Source organism: Scyliorhinus canicula, chromosome 30, assembly GCF_902713615.1.
Source record: "Scyliorhinus canicula chromosome 30, sScyCan1.1, whole genome shotgun sequence".
Lineage (NCBI taxonomy): Eukaryota > Metazoa > Chordata > Chondrichthyes > Carcharhiniformes > Scyliorhinidae > Scyliorhinus > Scyliorhinus canicula.
Window position 1 is genome coordinate 9,684,524 of NC_052175.1, and position 22,350 is coordinate 9,706,873.

General features: G+C 42.7%; 2 protein-coding genes and 1 long non-coding RNA gene across 4 annotated transcripts in view; 1 reads left to right on the top strand and 2 right to left on the bottom strand.

The window, feature by feature from the left end:
* LOC119958659 overlaps positions 1-22,350 on the top strand; it is a 208,592-nt gene that overhangs the window by 100,885 nt on the left and 85,357 nt on the right. The window lies entirely within an intron of this gene.
* Positions 14,136-22,350, bottom strand: part of LOC119958655 (immunoglobulin kappa light chain-like) — a 275,168-nt gene continuing 266,953 nt past the window's right edge. The window contains exon 6 of the mRNA XM_038787204.1: positions 14,136-14,558. Coding sequence (XP_038643132.1) covers position 14,558 — 1 coding nt within the window. The 3' untranslated portion in view covers positions 14,136-14,557. The remainder of the gene's footprint in view (positions 14,559-22,350) is intronic.
* LOC119958656 (immunoglobulin kappa light chain-like) lies at positions 17,489-20,526 on the bottom strand. Of its 2 annotated transcripts, XM_038787205.1 has the most exons (5): positions 20,373-20,526; positions 19,741-20,073; positions 19,321-19,650; positions 18,322-18,423; positions 17,489-18,222 (listed from the first exon to the last, which is right to left on the bottom strand). In XM_038787205.1, exons 1-5 carry the CDS (start codon positions 20,425-20,427, stop codon positions 18,191-18,193), a joined length of 852 nt encoding a protein of 283 aa, XP_038643133.1. In that variant the 5' UTR covers positions 20,428-20,526; the 3' UTR covers positions 17,489-18,190. The 2 variants fall into 2 exon arrangements, with proteins under 2 accessions (XP_038643133.1, XP_038643134.1); XM_038787206.1 differs by lacking the exons at positions 17,489-18,222; positions 18,322-18,423 and adding an exon at positions 18,895-18,969.

Genomic DNA, 22,350 nt, shown 5'->3' on the forward strand with positions numbered 1-22,350 from the left:
ACAACTGACAGATTTCAATGACAAAAATCAAGATCAGATAGGAGGCCAGAGGGTGGGGTCCTGGTAGAGGGAGATAACTGAAGGTGGATAGATTTGAACCACATATCCTGACAACATTTTTCAGTGAGAGACAGCAGAGACAATATTATCTATTCACCAATCATCATCAGAATATTACCGAAGAATTGAAAGCAACAGTCTATTTCTGTTATATTTGAATATAGAACAGAAAATAAAACAATTCCAGCAAATAATCTCCCAATAACAACGTGAATGATAAGAAAAATGAATTACCAATGCTGAGGTCGAAAACAATCCAGTAACACAGAGTATAACAAATAGTCATATATGTTCCAAAAGTAACATATTTCCTGACAGACATAATTGAAATATTTCAATAAATATCGGACATTAAAGATTTGTCTGGTATGATATATGTTAAACAACTTGATTTTCTAATGTCGTTTAGTAAGACCTGGCATAACAGCCTGATGAGTAATGTCAGAGCCAGTGAGGTTTGGGGGCACAGCAGCAGAATGGACAGCAAGCTGAAAAGGAATTATAGAGAGGTGGTAAAGGGATTTAGTCTGATTGGCGGAAGATGAGAGGTGGTGTTCCACAAGAATCAGCACTGGGAACATTCTGCTTCACCATTTACATATGGCATCGCGAAGCAGAATGATAATTACAGAATTTATAGACAAAACCAAATTGAGAATTCGTGATGACGTGCAAAAAACACAACCGAATACAAGCACACATCCATCATCAATTATAAACTTGGAAAGTGAATATTTCAATGCAAAATTAATTTCCGAACAGCTCAGTGTCCGCTGTTGCATTTTAATGCAAACAATAAGATCGCAATCACTCCTTGAAAAAGAAGATGCTGAATGTTCTGGAGAGGTTTCTGGGTCCAGGTGAACAGATTGACAAATCGTTTGAACAGCCACAGAGTTTCAAACACCAATACATACTGAAGAAACATTGGGGTCTACTTCAGGATTAATAGAAATATAAACCAAAAACTGTGAGAATAATGGACTATTGAGGATTTTATTAAACACCACAGTGGAGATGATGCCTTTTTCTGTTTGAGCAGTTCAACAGAAAACAGAGATATCGAGATAATTCACTTTAGACAATAAATATTAAACATAATCAAAACACAACCGAAAATTTCCTGTTTTCAGTCAATTACAAAGTTAAAACAGAGAGAGAGAGAGAGAGAGAGAGAGAGAGAGAGAGAGAGAGAGAGAGAGAGAGAGAGAGAGAGAGAGAGAGATCGAGAGATCGAGAGCGAGAGAGAGAGAACATAAGAACATAAGAACATAAGAACTAGGAACAGTAGGCCATCTGGCCCCTCGAGCCTGGTCCGCCATTCAGTGAGATCATGGGTGATCTTTTGTGGACTCAGCTCCACTTTGCGCCCTGAACACCATAACACTTAATCCCTTTATTCTTCAAAAAACTATCTATCTTTACCTTAAAAACATTTAATGAAGGAGCCTCAACTGCTTCACTGGGCAAGGAATTCCATAGATTCACAACCCTTTGGGCGAAGAAGTTTCTCCTAAACGCAGTCCTAAATCTACTTCCCCTTATTTTGAGGCTATGTCCCCTCGTTCTGCCTTCACCCGCCAGTGGAAACAACCTGCCTGCATCTATCCTATCTATTCCCTTCATAATTTTAAATGTTTCTATAAGATTCCCCCCTCATCCTTCTAAATTCCAACGAGTACAGTCCCAGTCTGCTCAACCTCTCCTCATAATCCAACCCCTTCAGCTCTGGAATTAACCGAGTGAATCTCCTCTGCGCACCCCCCAGTGCCAGTATGAAGGACAAAAAACCATTTGCCTTCTTAAACGCCTGTTGCACCTGTAAACCAACTTTCTGTGGCTCATGCACGAGCACACCCATAGAGAGGCAGAGACAGAGAGAGAGATGACGAGACAGAGAGACCGACAGAGAGGGAACTTCCCTAGAGCGACTACTCACCAGTAAAATACTTTATTTCAAAATAGAACAATTTATTTCAGTCCAGTTCCTGACTCACATTCAGTACAAACCTGCACTAAGAGATACTTTCCGTAATGCTTGCTCACTGCTGTCAGATATTCCACTATGGTTACTGCCCCACACTCGGTGTGATTTTATTCTCACTCCCACTTAACATTTCTTCTGAGAGATTGCCTTCACTGAGATCCAATCTACCATTATACAATATTCCACTAATAGAATGACTTCATTAATCAGAGATGCCATGATTTCCAAACGAGGTTTATTGCCAGTTGGTGAAAGGGATTCAAACCATAGACATGTTTAAAGCCATTTGACTTCTCTGAATTACGTTGTTGATCAGGTTTATGTATAACAGTGAGAACGAGATCAGCATTAAACATTTTCAGTCAAAGTTTAAAATCAGAGAGCCGCGCACACTCAGATTTACATAACTTCAATGGTGATAGTCACTTACCGGGAACACCAACAATAGCAAGGATCGGGTAGAATATTTTCCCGACCATGTAAATTGCAAGCAGCATTTTAGTGTCACTTCGTGCTGCTGGCAGTCTCTCTGTCTTATACTCCGAGTTTCCATATTCCCCAAATCTTTTATTTATACCCAGAGGAAGCACCTGAGCGATATTGAGATTGCAACATCAGTGAAACTTATTTTTCAAAGATTAAAACAAACAGATTACGACATTAGGTTCATTTTTTTAGATGAGTGAGTTCACATTTTCCTACACGGGACTATATTGATCACATTGTTCACCTAACTATAACACAAAGGATGTTGTCCACTGAAAGACCATCAGGCCCACGTGAAGCACGGTAGCATTGTGGATAGCACAATTGCTTCACAGCTCCAGAGTCACAGGTTCGATTCCGGCTTGGGTCACTGTCTGTGCAGAGTCTGCACATCCTCCCCGTGTGTGCGTCGGTTTCCACCGGGTGCTCCGGTTTCCTCCCACAGTCCAATTATGTGCAAGTTAGGTGGATTGGACATGATAAATTGCCCTTAGTGTCCAAAAATTGCCCTTAGTGTTGGGTGGGGTTACTGGGTTATGGGGATAGGGTGGAGGTGTTAACTTGGGTAGGGTGCTCTTTCCAGGAGCCGGTGGAGACTCGATGGGCCGAATGGCCTCCTTGTGCACTGTAAATTCTATGATTTCACATCTTTCTCTCTCTTTAAGTCTATCTCTCTCATTTTACATATGTCTCGCACTAGATCTCTCCCTCTCCCTTTGTACCTCTATCTCTCGCAATCTTAATCACAATCTCAGTATCAATCTCAATCTCTCTCTATTTCTCTGTCTCTCGCTGTAGCTCCCTCTTTGTACCTCTCTCTCACTCTCTCCCACTTTACATCCCTCTCTTCACTTTATATCTCCCCCTCTCTTTATGTCGCTCTCTCTTCGTACCTCTCTCTCTGTCTCTACCTCTTTCTCTCCTCCTCAATGTCCCTCGCTATCTCTCTCAATTTCAATCTCAGTTTCAATCAGAACCTCAATCTGATTCTCAATCTATCTCTATCTCTGTTTCTCTCTCTCTCTCTCTCTCTCTGTATCTTTCCCTCTATCTGTAGCTCTCTCTTTGTATATTTCTCTCTCTTGACCTCCCTCTGTATTCCTCTCTCTCACTATCACTCACATTCTCTCTCTGTCTCTCTCTCTCACTCGTGTCATGTGCGAGTACCTTTTCGAAATGGATGATGATAAATGAGTGCGTATATAAATATGTGTAGTGAGAGTATCTTTAAGAAATCAGTGTTTGTTACTGCAGTGATTACAGAGAGTGGGTGGAGCTGGGCTGTCTGTCAGCTTTTTGCTTTCGCTTTCGGATTTTTGCTACAGGGTGAGTTTGGGTTCATTTTAGTCTTGGAGAAGCTGCAATCACAGCAGGATGTGTGTGAATCTCTGAAAGATTATGAATATCCATTTGCTGATTTCAACGTGGTAACTGTCCTCAGTAATGAATTGAAACCTCATATGTTTCTGTTAACAGGTGTTTTTAAGTCTTTTGGATGTTTGGGGATTTATTAAGGATTACTTAGTGTGATATTTTTTGGGGGTTGTATTTGAATTGGTTGTTGCGAAGATGTTCACTCTATGTTTTAAAAAGTTTATATAGAGTTCATAGAATAAACATTGTTTTGCTTTGAAACATACTTTTCGATTTTTGCTCCACCTCACCAATAGAGTGGACCGTGTGCTCCCCATACCACAAGCTAGTAAAAGTTGTGGGTGAGGTGCATTCCATGATACATTATGGGGTTCGCTAAACCTTGACCCATAACACTCGCACTCTCTCTCTCCCTCTCACTTTACCTCTCTCTAGCTATTTCTGTCTCTCTCTCTCCTTAGATCTCTCTCTCTCTCTCTCACTCATTCATTATACCTCTCTATCTCTGTAAATCTCAATCTCAGTCCCATTCTCAGTCTTGGTTTCTCTCTCTCTCACTGTATCTCCCTCTCTCTCTCTCTGTTACTCTCTTTGTAACTATTTCGCTGCATCTCTCTCTGTATCTCACTCTCCGAGTCTCCCTTCCTGTAGTTTATCTCTCTGAATCTGTGTCCGTCTCGGTCTCTGTCTCTCCCTCTCTCTCTGTCTCTCTCTGTTTGCACCTTCTGTGTACCTCTCTCTGTATCTCTCTCTGCCTCTCTCTTCTGCCTCTCTCTCTATGTCTGGACATCCCTCTCTGTATTTATATCTCTCTCCGTCTCTCTTACTGTTTCACTCTCTCTCTCACTTCATATCCCCATCTATTTCTCTCTCTGTCTCCTTCTCTCACTGTATCTCTCTATCTCTCTGTCTCAAACTCCATCTCAATCTTAACCTCAATCTCAATCTCTCTCGCTCTCTCCTTCTCTCTGAATCTGTCTCTAACTGCAGCTCTCTCTTTGTATTTTTGTCTCTATTTCTCTCTCTATCTTTCTCCCTGCCTCTCTCCTTCTCTCACAAACTTCCTATCTGTATCTTTCTAGACCTCCCGCTCTGTATCTCGCTCTGTCTGTCTTAGTCTCTGTATCTCTATGTGTGTATGATGTGGAGATGCTGGCGTTGGACTGGGGTGAGCACAGTAAGAAGGCTTACAACACCAGGTTAAAGTCCAACAGGTTTGATTCAAACACGAGCTTTCGGAGCGCAGCTCCTTCCTGATGTGAATGGCGAGGTATGTTCCAGAAACATTTATATAGACAAAGTCAGAGATGCTGGACAATGCTTGGAATGCAGGCATTTGCAGGTAATCAAATCATTGCAGATCCAGGGAGCGGGATAATCCCAGGTTAAAGAGGTGTAAATTGTCTCAAGCCCGAACCGTTGGTAGGGTTTTGCAAGTCCAGGCCTAATGGTAGGGTGTAGATGTAATGCGACATGAATCCAAGATCCCTGTTGAGGCCGCACTCATGCGTGCGGAACTTAGCTTTAAGTTTTTGCTCTGCAATTCTGCGATGTCGCGCGTCCTGAAGACCGCCTTGGAGAACGCTTACACGGAGATCAGAGGCTGAATGCCCTTGACTGCTGAAGTGTTCCCCGACAGGAAGGGAACATTCATGCCTGGTGATTGTTGCACGATGCCCGTTCATTCGTTGTCGCAGTGTCTGCATGGTCTCGCCAATGTACCACGCTCTCTGTGTATAGCTCTCTCTCTCTCTCTCTCTCTCTCTGTCTCTCGTCAGCATCTCACTCTGGCCATCCCTCGGTATTTGTCTCTCTCTATCTCTCTATCGCTTGTTCTCTCTCTCTCTCTCCCTCTCTCGCTCTCTCTCTCAAACACTTTGCATCTCTCTCGCACTTTACATCTCTCTCTTTCTATCTCCTCTCTCAATCAATCTGAATTTCAGTGTTAATCTCAACCCCAATCTCTCTCTATCTCCATCGCTTTCTCTCCCCTGCTCTCTCTATTTCTCTCTCTCATTTTACATCTCTCTCTCTCTTCCTTTGCATCTCTCTCACTCTCTCCGCTTTCCTCTCTCCGTTGTTCTCTATCTGTAGCTTTGTGTCTCACGCCGATTCCTCCTCTATGTATCTCTCTCGCCCTCGCTCCCCTCTCTCTCTCTCTCTCTCTCTCTCTCTCTCTCTCTCTCTCTCTCTCTCTCTCTCTCTCACACACACAGTACCTCTCTATCTTTCTCAATCTCAAACTCAGACTCAATCAGAATGTCAATCTGAATCTCTCTCTCTATCTGTTTCTCTCGCTGTGTATATTGCCCTCTTCGGTAGCTCTCTCTTTGTACTTTGTACTTCCTTTGTACTTTCTGTCTCTTGACCTCCCTCTGTATCTCTCTCTCTTTCTCCCTCTCTCGCATTCTCTCTCTCTCGCGTTACATCTCTCTCTCTCTCTTTATCTCTACATTTCTCTCTAACTCATCTCTTCATTTCTCTCTCTCTAACTATACATCTTTCTAACTCTATCTCTCTCAATCGCAATCTGAATCCCATACTGAATCTCTCTCTCTCATTTGATCTCCCTCTCTCTGTTGTTACCTGTCTGTAGCTCTCTGGATCTCTTTCTCCGAGTCCCCCAATGTACCTCTCCCTTTCTCTCTCTTTCTCACTCTCTCTCTCTCTCTCTCTCTCTTTCTGCATCACTCTGTACCTCTCTCCATGTCTCTCTCTTTGTACACCCACCTCCCTCTCCCTTTATGTCTCTCTCTCTGTCTGTCTCTCCCTCCCTCTGTCTGTCATTCTCTTTTTGCATCTTCTTTCTCTCTCCCTCTCTCACTCTCACTCTGTCAATTTACATATATCTCTCTTTGTCTCTAACTCACTATCCATCTCTACAACTCTCTCCATGTATCTTTCTCTCTCACTTTACATCTCTTTAACGCTCTCTCTCTCTCTCTCTCTCTCTCTCCCCTCATTGTACCTCTCTATCTCTCTCAATCTCAATCACAATCTCAATCTCAATCCCATTCACAAACTGAATCTCTCTCTCTCTCTCTCTCTCTCTCTCTCTCTCTCTCTCTCTCTCTCTCTCTCTCTCTCTCTCTCTCTCTCTCTCTCTCTCTCTCTCTCTCTCTCTCTCTCTCTCTCTCTCTCTCTCTCTCTCTCTCTCTGTTGCTCGCGCTCTGGAGCTCTCTCTGTTTCTCCTTCGTATCTCTCTCAGAGAGATATGTCACTGTATCTCTGTGTGCATCTCTCTCTCTGGATCTCTCTGTCTCACTTCTGCATCCCCCTCTCTCTGGACCTCGCTCTCTGCATTTCTCTCTCTCTCCCACTTTCAAACACTTTACATATCTGCTCTCTCCCTCTCTGTAGCTGTGTCTTTGTATCTCTCTTTCTCTGTCTCTCTCTATCTCTCTCGACCTCCCTTTGTATTTTACACTCTCTCTATCTCTCTCTCTTTACATCTCACTCTCCCTCTCCCTCTCTCTGATACTCACGACATATCTCACTCTCACTTTCTCTCACTCTCTCTCACTCACTATACATCTCCCGATCTGTCTGTTGCCCTCTTCACATCACTCTCTGTTTCTCTCTCTCTGTCACTCACTGTACCTCTCTATCTCTCTCAATCGCAACGCAATCTCAATCTCCACCCCATTCTCAATCTCATAGTTCAGCAGTCTGAACACGACACAAAGTCAGGAGCCAGCACTAACTCGGATAGTTTATAAACTAGCCCTTTATATTGTGGGCTCTGCACAGTGTTGCATGCATGTTCTTACAATATAATTAAATGAAATGCACAGTGAAGAAACAGACTGTTCGGCATTACTGCTCCGTGTAGGTGTTTGTGCGTCACACGAGCCTCTCTCATCCTTTCTTCATCTCACGCTATTAAGACACATTTCTGTGTCTTTCACTCATATGCTTTGATCCAAATTTCTCCCTTAAAAACACCTCTGATTTTCAGGTCAAGGACATCCTGTGGGAAGGAGTTGCACTTTCTCCCTAGTTTCTTGGAAAATATATTTCCCCTAAATTTCCCTTTGGGTTTATTACCTGCAATATTATATTAATGACCGATATTTCTGAATTGCTGCAGATGTAGAACCACCTCCATGGGTCGCCTGGTGGCACAGTGGCTTGGATGGCTGCTCATGGCGCTCGGTATCCGGGTTCGACTCTGGACTGGGATGTCTGACTGTGTGATGTTTGCACGTTCTCCCCATCTCTGTGTGGTTTCCTCCTGGTGCTCAGGTTTCCTACCACAGTCCAAAGATATGCAGGTTAGGTGGATAGATCGTGCTAAGTTGCACCTTAGTTGACATGGATGTGCTGGTTAAGGTTATGGGGTGACGGGGAACTTAGGTGTGGATGGGGCTCTGTAAATAGGGAGAGCATTTATTCGAAGGGTCGGTACAGACTCGATGGGCCGAATGAGCTCTGTATATAATGCTCTGTTAGATCATCTTTAATCTTTTATTTTTAAACAATGTATTTCTAGCCTGGTCAAACTTTTCCGAAAGTTAGAACCTTACAGTTCTGGTATCATCCTTGTGCGACCTTTACTGCAATTTTTCATGCACTCTATATTCTGGATAGAATATGAAGAACTGCACACTGCACTGTATGGTGGTCTAGTTAGATCAACAAACGACAGCTGTATTTTGGGACACAGACCCTCAGCCTCCGCCAGAACTCGGGTTCGATTCCTGGCTTGGGTCACTGTCTGTGCGAAGTCTGTACTTTCTCCCCTGTTGGCATGGATTTCCTCCAGTTGATACAGTTTTCTCGCGAATGACGTACTGCTTGGTGAAGTGGACATTCTGAATTTTCTTCCTGTGTACTCGAACAGGCGCAGGAATGTGGCGACTAGGGACTTTTCACTGTAACTTTATTGCAGTGTTAATGTAAGCCTGCTTGTGACACTGACAAAGATTATTATTATTGTGATCAACAGGTAAACTACATAAACTTTCTTATCTGGAACTAATTTACTTGCATTATCGTCTATATATTTTTAAACACAAAGCATTGTTCATTGCGTATTGCACATCTCATTGACGCTGAGCGGTTAAAATTCGCAGTGAGATTAGAATCGTGATGTGATCGGAGTCTCAGCGTGTGGGTGAAGAACAATGCCCTCGGTGTTTGGCCATTGCTCCATCTCTTCCACCGTCAGATATCCTGACAGTACCAGATAGCGTGAAGAAGGTTTTGCGTTGACGAAATGAGAACAATACTGTTCCACTGGCAGGAGCTTCCGTAACTAAAGGGATTCAGATTGAGACCCATCGTTAAAAGAACCGAAAAGGCATTCTGGTATTTTTATTGAGAACTGGAATGTGCTTTCTGAAAGGACGGTGTCAGCAGATTCAAAAGTAACTTTTAAAATGGGAACTGTATATTTATTTGTTAATGGAAAGCTGTGGAGGAAAGAGCTGAGAGAGTGGGTCTTGTTGTGCAGTTCTATCAAAGAGACAGAACAGTCACGTCGGTCCGAATGGGTTCTTAGTCTGATCGGTGAAATTGCACGGTAACACGTTATAATGCAAACAATGTTTACAACGCATCTGTCTCCTTGTCAGCAATACATTAGACACAAATTTGATAAATAACCCCGACAGTGCAGAGAGAGGCCATTTAGCTCATCGATTTTGCACCTACACTTTGAAAGAGCACCCTATTTCGGCCCAATCCCCCGCACCAACACCGGAACTGCAACTAACCTATACCTCCTTGGACAGTAAGAATCAATTTTAGGATGGGCAATCCAGCGAACCTGCGCTCTGTTGCACGCAGTACAGAATTCAGCTCAACATGCCCGTGGAAAAAATTGACTGTGAACTGTAACCAAACACTTCTGAAACATATCATTTTTTAAAAAATAGTGTACCCAATTCATTTTTTTTCCAATTAAGGGGCAATTTAGCGTGGCCAGTCCACCTACCCTGCACATCTTTCGGTTATGGGGGCGAAACCAACGCAGACACGGGGAAATTGTGCAAACTCCACACGGACAGTGACCCAGAGCCGGGATCGAACCTGGGACCGCGGCATCGTGATGCAGCAGTGCTAAGCACTATGCCGCCGTGCTGCCCTTGTAATACATTCATGGCCCTGATACTTTATTCTCCTGCAGCACACAACCCAGTAAATGCACTAACCTGCACCCCTTACAGCAAATCCTGCCGGATTTCTGAGAAAGCGTTTTGCTGATAGGGTTTGCTCTTCACATCATAATATCAGTGAAAGGTGCGAACACAACTCTGGTGTTGTCTCTCTAACATTATGAGATTATTTATATCATACATTTAATTTCATCAATATTAAAAAGGTTGGACGGTTCGTGTGATGATTAAATGATAATTAGTTACATTTCTAACTTCTGATTTAAAAGAATACGTCTTCGTATTCCTATTCCAAACGGAGAGAAACATTTTCAAATTGATAACCGCTCACTCTGCTGGAGAAGTATATTGAGCTCAAATCTTAACCAATGTATCAGACGACACTTGCTACAATATGCAGTTGAAAAAGCCCATGCTGGTAAACAGAATGCCCCCGTTGTCTTGGACTGATCCCAGGGTTCTATATGATTCGGACACAACGTAATAAAGAGAACGACGACATAGGTTGTCGACTCTACTTTATTAGAATATAATAAAATAATATAAATCAATACGACGACACAAGAATTTCTCGTCCATTTGCTCGTCTGGGACTCCGGGTGTTGACGGCGGCTCAGAGATTCACTGCCTGTAGTCCAAGCTGAGGTCCAACGAATGAGAAAAAGTGCCTGATATTTATACAGTGAATACGTCCAACAGGTAAGCATTTCGGAAAGGCGGCAAAATCCATGAGAACGCCTGAATCTGGACATCTGGTGCCTCACATTCCAGTAAACATCCTGGAACCTGCTAAATAAACTGCCAAGTTTGGGGCAGCACGGTAGCATGATGGTTAGCATAAATGCTTCACAGCTCCAGGGTCCCAGGTTCGATTCCCGGCTGGGAACCCTCCGGGTGCTCCGGTTTCCTCCCACAGTCCAAAGATGTGCGGTTTAGGTGGATTGGCCATGCTAAATTGCCCGTAGTGTCCTAAAAAAGTAAGGTTAAGCGGGGGTTGTTGGTTTACGGGTATAGGGTGGATACGTGGGTTTGAGTAGGGTGATTATTGCTCGACACAACATCGAGGGCCGAAGGGCCTGTTCTGTGCTGTACTGTTCTATGTTATATGTTCTATCCTCACAGCGAACATAATTAACCCATCTCTTACACCTATCCTGAAAATGTAATTCCTCCTCAACCATCAGGAAACAGATGCATCCTTAAGCATTTCAGCGTGCTCCACAAATCCCAGTCCCAGTTCACTTCTACCGGAAAACCATTGCCAACGCTGTGACTGTGAAAGAGCCGCTGACATTCCGCAAAGAGTATTTTTTGTCCTTTGACCTCGCTTATCCTTCTGGCAATAGGAATACAGAAACAATATGAGAGTATCCTGCTCCTCCAGCCTGTCCCACTATTGGTTGATCTATTTATAGGTTCAGACGATATCGGAGCAGAATTAGACAAACTGGCCCATCGAGTCTGTTCCACCATTTGATTATGGCCAATCTCATCCTGGCACTAACTGCGCCGTCCTGTCCATTCTCCATAATCCTTCTTACCCATTCCCAATTAAAAATCCGCTTAACTCCTCCTGAAATGTACTCACTGTCACAGCATCTACCACACTCTGGGATAGCGAATTCCACAGATTCACTAGCTTGGGTAGAAGTAGCTTCTCCTCAACTCAGTTTTAAATTTGTTATCGCATTTGCTAAGACGATGGTCTCTTGTTCTTGAATACCCGACAAGAGGAAACATTTGCTTTACGTCTACTTGATCCATATGTTTTATCATCTGGCATGCCTCAATTTGATCTCTCCTCGTGAGAGAGAGTATATTGCTCAACCTCTCTTCAGACGACAAACATGATCTCTTATCAACCCGCATTGAACTTCCCCCAATACTTGTACATCTTTCCTCAAATAAGGGGACTGAAACTATGCAGAATATCCCAGTTGTGGTCTCACCAATGACTTATATGGTTACAACAATACTTACTTACATTTAGACTCTGGTCCTTTAGCTATAAATGCCAACATTCAATTTACTTTCATTGTTATGTGCTGTACCTGAATGCTAGCGTTCTGTGACTCATGAACGAGGCCCCCAGACCACTCGACAATGGAACACCACGAAGTCTTCCCCCTTTTAGATAATTAGTTACCTTCCCATTATTCCGAACACAACACTTATCCACGTTAACCTCCATCTGCCACGTGTTTGCCCACTCGCCCAACCTACCTATCTCCATGTATTATCTCCTCATTGGAACTTAATATCCCACCTCACTTTGAGTCGGCTGCACATTCGGCTGTTTCGCTTCTATCTCGATAACAAAGTTGTCAATATAGACAGCAAATAGCTGGAGCCCAAGAACCGAACCCATCTGTACCCAAAAAGTTACATCTTGCCATCCAGGAAAATAAAAACACTCATGTATTGTAATTCTACCAAACTGATTCCATTAGATTCCCCATACTCCGCACACACGGCGAAAAGCATTATAGTTCCCCCAGTCGAAACTGATTCTTTTAAGAGTTGTGTTCCAGATTTCCCCTCACCTTTGTGTGCAGAACCGATTCCAGGTTAAAATTTGAAGCTTCTTCCCCATTTGATTTCTGATTTCTCACCAAAGCAACTGAACTAACTCCTGTTTATCGACGCTAATGCATAATGTATTGACTTTAAACATCCGTGTTCTGTCACCACCATTATATCTTCTCCTGGAAGAAACGAAAGAGGTAGCATATCAAAAATCTGTCCTCGTATTATTACCTCTTCAGCCCCATGATTGTTCTCGTGAACTTAGATCTGTTTTATGTAGTGTTTCAATGTAATATTAATTTGCATTCGTATGAAATTGAATGTAAAAGTTTATGGGCAGCACGGTAGCATTGTGGATAGCACAATCGCTTCACAGCTCCAGGGTCCCAGGTTCGATTCCGGCTTGGATCATTTTCTGTGCGGAGTCTGCACATCCTCCCCGTGTGAGCGTGGGTTTCCTCCGGGTGCTCCGGTTTCCTCCCATAGTCCAAAGATGTGCAGGTTAGGTCGATTGGTCAAGATAAATTGCCCTGAGTGTCCAAAATTGCCCTAAGTGTTGGGTGAGGTTACTGGGTTATGGGGATGGGGAGAAGGTGTTAACATTGGGTAGGGTGCTCTTTCCAGGAGCCGGTGCAGACTCGATGGGCCGAATGGCATCCTTCTGCACTGTAAACTCTATGATGATTCTATGATGAAAACGATTTACTGGACTGTTTGTGGGAGATAGTTATTGAAAGGATTATTTCACGGGACGGTATCTGCTGCTTGTGTATCTCATCTGGTTACATTTTCTAATTGCTAATGAAAGCAAAGAATATATCTCTACATTTGAGACTCTGATCGGTATACAGTGTAACCAGATGTGGTGAAATGTTCTTTCTCTCTCTAAGTCCTCGTTGCAAAATTGTGAATGGTGTGACAAGGAAATGTGCGCTGAAAAAAGAAAAAGGGTTGCCTTGCACTTCTCAAGTCCCTTCACAAGGAGAGCGACATATGAGGAAAACAACAATTTCTGCTCATATCAGGGGAAATTCTCATTGGCTGGAAATTAGAATCCGATTGTCACCATTTCCGTGGAGAATGAAAAACAGATAAGAATATCTAAAGTCTATATCCCAAATTCAATGAGCCTGCATTTTAGCATTATAATCAATCTATGATGCAACGATAAAATGACTTCCCTGAAACAGATTAAAATTTACTATTGCACAGAAGAACCATATTTGGGAGGACGCGATTCTACATGGCGGAGAACTTTGTGAACCATTGTTAAATGTGCACTTACTTGAAAAACACGCTACACCCACCAGATATTACTAGCTTGAGGGTTAATATAAACACAAACAAAACCACGATTTGCTAAAGTGAAGGTATTCATCACAAATTCCCTGATAAACTCCTTGTGTCCCTTGTGTGTTGTGCACGTAAAAACGAATGATTCAACACTTCACATCTCAGAGTCAGCGACCCAGCACTGACAGCCTCTCAATCCTGGTCTGGTACCGTCAGCGTCAATACATTACAGTCCTCTCCAGGTGATATTTCATGATAAATTAACTATTGATCTGTTCAAGCATTTTTACATTTAGATATGTAGTTTATTTAGAGACAGGGATTTGCAAACAAATAAAATTATTGTCATTAACTGGAGCAATATAGTCAGCAGAAATTATTCAGACAATCTCTGCAAATGCTCTGCAAATTCATCATTTTTTCACGCTTGAATTGCAGGAATCTAGTTGAAAATCCTTGACAATATTCAACCACCTTAATTTACATTTCCCAAAATAACCCAGTCTGTGTAATGTGTTGCACCTGTACTAATTTGTTTACTTCTTTGAAGGTGCCTTTTTGGCTCCATGCTTATTTCCGAAAGGCAATTGCCTTTGTCAAATCCTCTTTTCTCCAAAATTCATTACAGATAAGCCGTTAGGAGTCTCGTTTGCGACCCACCAGGTTTGATTTTTTTTTCAATGCAGCAAACTCCAGGGAGCCGGAGAGGGAACCTTGAGACTGGAAAATATAAGAAATATTAGTATTCGATGATCGTTCAACGACAGATATCGTTCCGAAAACCCGGGGGAAAGAATCTCAGACTGAAGCCAATAAAAGCGAGGCCATTGGCTCGCCGTGCCTTTGTTGTATATTGCAAACATCCACACAATTACTCGCACTGCACTATACTCTTTCCCAGATCGCATTTAAAATGTCATCCTTCAGGGCAGCACGGTGGCACAGTGGTTAGCATTGCTGCTTCTGGCGTCGAGGTCCTGGGTTCGAATCCCGGCCCTGGGTCACTGTCCATGTGGAGTTTGCACATTCTCCCCGTGTCTGCGTGGGTTTCACCAACACAACTCAAAGATGTGCAGGATAGGTAGATTGGCAACTCTAAATTGCCCCTTAATTGGAAACAATAATTGGGTACTCTAAAAAATTTTTTAACTGTTATCCTTCAAGTATTCATCTCATCCTTCTTGGGCGAGTTCCTGTCAAATCTGCACCTATCAAATTATTTATCAACTTGGACAATATTGTCTTCGGAAAGGAATTACAGAGGAATTGCCTGAGTTAGTGAATGGTTTTGGACTCATTTTAGACATAGAATTTTCAGAAATCTGGGCACTTCAATTCGAACGAGGAACCGTTAGAATACTGACGGGATCACTCTATCCAGAACATTTAACGATCCATTCTATTGTCAGACGGTGTGAGTGCTGCGTCCAGTTCGTGAAACTATGGATTTGATCAATTTCGGAGTCTCTAGTACAGTGAACCCCTTCCTGTCACCCGTGGCCAATATGCAAAATTTGGCATCTTGCACTATCACAAAAAAAGCAATTGACCTGTGTATTATTCAAACTCATTTATTCAACTGACCTATTTTACACTCAGATACGTCACTTTGCTTCCCACTGACAGTATTCACCTGCGTATTAATGGTTAAGCCTTGAACTGAAACTTACTCTCGTCTGTCAAATCTATAATTGAACAAAGTGACGCTGTTGGATAAATCCCCCCAATTCGTTCGTGTTTCCGATGCGCCAATGTCCACTGGTATGCCAAAGATCCCGCAATACTGTTAATCTAATAGATGAACATTGACGATCTACACGCAACCCAGTCCTCGCCGCTGTCTCCCATCCATCCGCTTTTCCAACTCCCAAAATGTATTTCTCTATGTGTAAGTGTTATTGTCAAAGATAGTTACAGTCCGGAAGGAGGCATCGTATGTTCACGTCAGCTCCCTGCTGGACCAGCTCATTTATTCTGCTCTGCTATCTGATTTTCCCCGTAGAATTGCAGACGATCTCATGTGTGACTCGAAACTGCCTCTGTATATGTAATTCAAAAATAAATATACTCATGCCTATTTCTTACTTGCATACTGGACCAACTATGCTGAACAAAGACCGCACTGATTGCTGCCCCTTCTGCCAATGAGGACAGTGTCTCCCTAACCCACTCCAGACAACTCATCACATTGAACATCTCTATCAAATCTCCTTACGAAGGTCCTTCTTGAAGGAATACAGCATACGTTTCTCCTCTCCACTTAACTAAATTTCCTCATCCCTTTAACAAACATGGTTGGATTTTCTCGAAAGCCTCTGCAGCTTTGCTAAAACGTGACAGCCCAAAATTAGACGAAATATGAACATCCGACCAAAGAGCTATTGGGTCCTTGGAACCTGCTCCGCCGTTGAATAAGCTCATGGCTGATTTCATCGTAAACTAAAGTCTTCATCCCGCCTACCACAGATCACTGGTCACCCTCTTCCCATGAATTCTACATCAAGTATTTTCAAAGATTCTGTTTCAAACGTCTTTTCAGGCTGCGCAACCCGAATGTTCACGAACCACAGATCAATAACAGCCTCATCTACGTTTTAACTTGGAGACCCGTATTTCGAAGCAATCAACCCGGGTTCCGACTCTCCAGACTCTCCCAAAAGAGGAAAATCCCTTCCAGATCCACCCAGTCAAGATCACTGGGTCTTGGTTGCTTCAATAAGCTCGCATTTTAACCTTTTTACTTTAGACCTCCAGTGGATAAAAGGCTCGTCTGCCCTCATAAGACAACCCGCCCTGTCCTATTAATAGTCCGCTAAACCTCCCTCAAATACTTCCGACACAGTTAACTGCGTCCATGAATAAGGTGATCAATGCTGCATATACAATTCCAGATGAAGTCTTGATGTTTCTCTGTTTAACTGAAACATCAGCTTCCTACTTTTGTCTTTGTTTTCCTCGCAATGACTGATAACATTGGATTACCTTTCCTAAAGACTTGCTGTAGCTGTATTCCAGCGTGGGGCGACATGGCGGAATATTGGTTAGCGCTTTTGCCTCACAGCGCCAGGGACCTTGGTTCAGTTCCCGCCTCGGGTGACTGTCTGCGTGGGTTTCATCCGCGTGCTCCGGTTTTCTCCCAAAGTCCGAAGATGTGCAGGTGCTGTGGATTGGTTAGGTGGGATTCCTGGGTTACTGGGATAAATTCTGGTTGGAGTAGGTGTGCTGTTCTTTTCAAGGGTCGATACAGGCTCGATGGGCAGAGAGGCCTCCGGCTCCACTGTACAGATTCTCCGATTCCATTAATCTATTACACACAGATCCCAGCATCTCTGATCTCCAACATCACTCAAGGTTTATTCCAGGTTATCTTGTCGCTCCTTCAAATACCCTTTGTCATATTCCACAATCCTAACAGAATTATCCAAAGTGCTTAGAATCCAATGAACAAATATTTATTTTTACAAATGCAAGTTTTAAAACTTCCTCTTATTTGTGTACTCTAACGCACGAGCAATAAATCCCATGACACACTCGGCTTTATCAAACCCTCTCACAAGCAGCTCGGCCACAGTCAATGGTCCCGGCTCTTCTGCATTCAGATCGCTCTGCTGCTGCACAACTCTCAGAATCGCATCATTGAGTTTGTATTGTCTTTCTGTGTTCTTAAACCAGATCGAACAACTTCATGCCTTTTGTTCATTGAAGGTGGCCTTCCACATGACTGCCCATTCCATAAATAAGTCAATGTCGTCTTGAATTCTATCTCTATCCTCCCTACAGTTTCCAGGTTTTCGTCAAGCACTCGCTTTCTCGTGACGCCCTTTACAGCCAAAAATAGATGATGAGTTTATTTTTCGTCGAAGAACAGATTTGCGAACACCTGAGCCTTCAGGAATTCAAATCTACACATTTCAGAAATCTGAACCAATAAATAATAGTTTGAAGTTTTGTTTCTGACCAACAGGCAGATGTCTGGTCATAAAACATTTTGAGCATTGGAAATTCACTATAGAACCAATTCAATTTGACACATGATATGTTTAAAATGCGGCACCATTTCTGTTCAAATTACTATTATGTTGGTCCACCCTTTGCTTAGAATATTTTATGCAAAATTTCTTGTGGAGAAATATATGAAACAGCTGTTATGCCTTTTAAATCCAGGCTCATTAGTATGAAATAGCTGAGGAAGAGATTTTCGAATAATCTTCTAATCAATCTCAAAAGATCAAGAAAAATGCTAAAGTGTATAATTGGAATAAGTATGGCGTTGACCAAGGTTTTCCACAGCGCCTCAATGCAAAAGGAATGTTCGTGATAAATTTTGCTAATGTTCTTTTACTCACTATTCATTTTGCGATTTCCTGGCCCATTCTTCTGAAAGAAGAATGTGTAATTAGCTATTTGAAACTTCGAGAAGGGAATCACATTGTACAAAACGTTATGAACATGTCTTTGATCAACATTAACCCTCACCTGTTCTGCCGCTGTGATGTATCCAAATGAAAATGGGGATCAAGAGAAGAACTGGGATCGCCACCGCCATTCTCACAACATTAATCATTTGAATGCACCATCCTACAGAGACAAAACAATTAGAAAGAGCTGCTCGGTCAATTTTTTTTCACCCAGGAACCGTTCATGGGAATCTATCACATATCTGTTCAAACTTCTCTTCTCCAAGCAGAACAGTATCAGTGTCTATCGGTTATGCACGTGAATTAATTTTGCCACCCGTGATACCATTCCTTTGAAGCTTTTCTGCACTGTCTCTAATACATTCTCCAGACATTCTGGTGCCCAGATGGGACGTAATACTACAGTTGATGCTGAACCAGAGTTTTGTTAATGTTAATCACAGCTCGCTTCTTCTTGTAATCTCTGATTTATTGCTAATGTCGAGAGCTTTGCATGCATTAGTAATCGCCCTGCCCCTGTCAATGGTTTGTGACAATAAAGCTCCGATTCGCCTGCCCAAGTAAAGTCTGTGTGATACACTTGGGATAATTTCTGAAACTGACATTTCTGTGAACGATTAGACCCAGAGTTTAATGTTCTAAAACATTGCAGGACTCAGGAAGCAGGAATAAACCAATAAAACAGATATTACACGGATGATGAGTTCTAGAAAATGAGATTCAGAGAAAGTAAATGAATGTCTCAGAAAACAAGTAATTTTTAGACAAAACTCTCCACTTTTTTCTGGTTTCTGTTTGTGAAGCCCATCCAGTGGAGAACTGATCACAACTCCATTCCAAAGCCCACTGCGTAAAAAGGGCGTTTGATGCAAATTCAATAACTTCGGAAAGGAAAACCAGATTCTAGTTTCAACGGAAAGTGTGACAAAGCTATCGGGATAAATATTGGAAAGCCTTTGTTTTTATTTAACAGGCTTCAGAGCCTTAGCTTTGAGCTAATCGTTCTTATTGATTATAACTTGAATTCAAACCATCATTGTGAAGATCACCAACTCACCTGTCCTTGTCTCTGCTGTTTTGGGGAACAACACGCTCTTCGTCCAATTTTTGTTTGGAGACCCCAGTTGAACGATACAAGTACAGACAGCGCCATTACTCCACATATCCATCGACACCATGATCTGACTGGTGATGCTGTAGGTCCCATCCTCCTCCAATGTACCGGGATCGCTCGATCCCTCGGTTACCTGGCCGGAAATATTCCAGAAAATAACAATCCGGTTCGAAGAAAGTCCACTGACCAAACACACCAAGGGGACGGTTTCCCTGGAATTCCCCTCGCCCTGTGGCACAAATATGAGCATCGCCGTCTTATTGGTGGAACTGTCTGGACACAGATTGAGACATAGTCAACGATTAATTCACACAAAATGATAATACTGTGCATGATCAGAATTCATTTCAATTGTTGTCTTACCTCCAACCAGTAGTGTAGCTGCTTTCTGGAGCGGTGCATAGCTATATATATTAGCACAGTAGTAGGAACCCGAATCATTCGGATGGACATTGCGGATTTCCAGAATCAGTACATTTTTTATGTTGCCTTTTTTAGAAACGAACTTACAATCCGCCCCGCTACAGGATGAAATGTCGATTGCTTTCGGTGCTTCACCAACTCCTTGTTTATACCAGCCATAGCTAGACACCACTTCCACTTCGTAAATGTAATGACAGGTTAATTCCACCATCTGCCCGACTTCAGCCGTCATTGTTAATGGGATGTGAGACAGAGTGGACACGGAGTCTGTAACTAAAGAGATTATTTTTTAGTTATCAATGATTAATGAGAGATTGAAACATCCGCTTTGAAACGCTTCAGCTGTAATGAAAGAACTATCTCATTGTTGTTTTACAGAGCTTTTGGTAAGATTTATTCTTCAATTTATTTTGCTTCGGTTTTGTAATAGAAAGCAGTAAACACACTGGCACTAACTGGTGAAATCTTTTCACCTGATCAGTGGATCACAGTTTTATTTCAAGAAACACGCATTCTCACATTTTACTGAACGAAGGGAATTCCGGTTATATTTCCCACCGCCGGTTACTCACCGTAACCCCTCAGCACCAGGAAAATGAGTGTCAGGTGGAAATGTTCCTTCCCCATGTTGATCCGGAGACTGCTCCCCGTTTTCGCTCTCACTCGCTTGTTACTGCGGCCGGAGTGGCCACAGACTGACCCGAACTCATGGCCAGATCCAGCGGAAACGATGACGATGTGTTCTCTGGAAAGTATGACACCATTCTGTGAGCGGTGTCTTGGTGAATATGACGTTCATTTGCACTCCCGTCACTGCCTGTGTGTCACAGCTGACAAGAAACAGAAGACCTCACATCAATCTGATTGGCTGTAGTTCAGAGTCGGGGCGGAATAATAACTGCAGGGATCTGTGCTGAATATTGTAGTTAGTAATTAACTCAAGTTTATCCATGCCAGATTGTCATTGGCATCATGTTGCTGATCCAACTTGTCAGACATCTACCAGGTCTACCCTCAGCATTGTCTTCGCCAGTTCAACAATCACCAGCCTGTTCCTTATTTTTAATTATTAATGACATTTTGGCCCTGCTCTCATTCTTGTAAATCGTGTTTGCTGCATTGCCAATATCCTTTTTGCATTTTGGGGGGCCAGTAATTTGCAGTTAGTCCAAGTATCCGAAACAAGGACCAAAATATGAAAGCAATTCAACTGAATTAGAATAATATTCTTCTGCAGCCTTCTTTGTGTTTTTCTGGTGAATATCACCAACAAGATCATGAAAATGGCCGTTGCTTTCGAATCATTCACAAATCGAATAAATAAAACTTTTGAGTAGCATAAGGGACAGACTAGAACCTTGGGCCTCTCGTCAACTGGGTTGTATTTCGATTCTGAGCCGTGCTCATACTCGCACATTCTGATGTTGACTGAGTGGCTTCTTCTTAAACAAAATTTCGAGCAGAAACGACTTGCTTTCCGCAAGGGTTAAGATAAAAACATTTACCCTTTAGGTAAAATAGTAAACATTATTAAACGGTGAACTGGGAAAATACTCGAGTTCATTTAGCTGCATGCCATCTGTTCGTAAATCTGCGAATAAAGGTTTCTGGTGGTCGACGTTCCCAAAACAATCCCCCACAGTTTCCTAAATATATGCCTTAGAAAACATTTGGAAGTCATTATCAGTGGAAATTCAGTCCATGCCGGACAGAGTACATTTCTTAGAAGCTGCAGTAAGGAAAGACATTAGAGGAGGGAAATTAAGATTTAGTGAATGAAAGTTGTCAAATGTACTTTTTTAGAAATACAAAGATTTGCATTGATCTTCTGTTGAAAGCAATAGGTCACCAATTTATATTCGTTCGTTCATAGAACGTGATCATCGCTGGTCAGTGCGGCAATAATTGTCCATCCCTAAATGTCTCTACATTATGAGAGAAATAGACAGGGTGTAAACTCAGTCTCTTTTCCAAGCGTGGACGTGTGGGGCTGGTTTAGCACAGAGCTAAACAGCTGGCTTTTAAAGCAGACCAAGGCAGGCCAGCCTCCCCGAACAGGCGCCGGAACGTGGCGACTAGGGGCTTTTGATACTAAATTCATTGAAGCCTCCTTGTGACATTAAGCGATTTCAATTTCATTTCATTTCAATTACAAGGGGCCACATGTTCAAGGTGAGAGGAGTTATGTTTAATGGCGATGTGTGAGGTACGTTTATCATGCAGAGAGCGGTGGGTGCCTGCAACGCGCGGCGAGAGGATGTGGTGAAATCAGGCACATCAACGTCATTTAAGAGGCATCTGGATGGGCAGATGAAGAAGGGGAAATAGAGGAATAAGTGTAAGGGCAGCAGTTTTTTTTAGTTAGGACAAATGCTCAGAACAGGCGTGGAGGGCCGAAGGGCCTGTTCCGATGATATATTGTTTATTGTTATTTTGGAAGGGGATCAGGGGCTGGTTTGTTCACCTCTGTAGTCCATGGCGTGTCGGCATACCAACCTCCAGGCTCGTTTCTCCAGGGGTTTGATCCAGAGACATAAAGGAATGGCGAGA

Coding starts and splice junctions, on each gene's coding strand:
- LOC119958656 (XM_038787205.1), bottom strand. CDS start 20,427: ATGGGGAAGGAACATTTCCACCTGACACTCATTTTCCTGGTGCTGAGG. Junction 19,651..19,740: donor AGCTACACTACTGGTTGGAG/GTAAGACAACAA, acceptor ATCTGTGTCCAG/ACAGTTCCACCAATAAGACG. Junction 18,424..19,320: donor AACAGCAGAGACAAGGACAG/GTGAGTTGGTGA, acceptor TTGTCTCTGTAG/GATGGTGCATTCAAATGATT.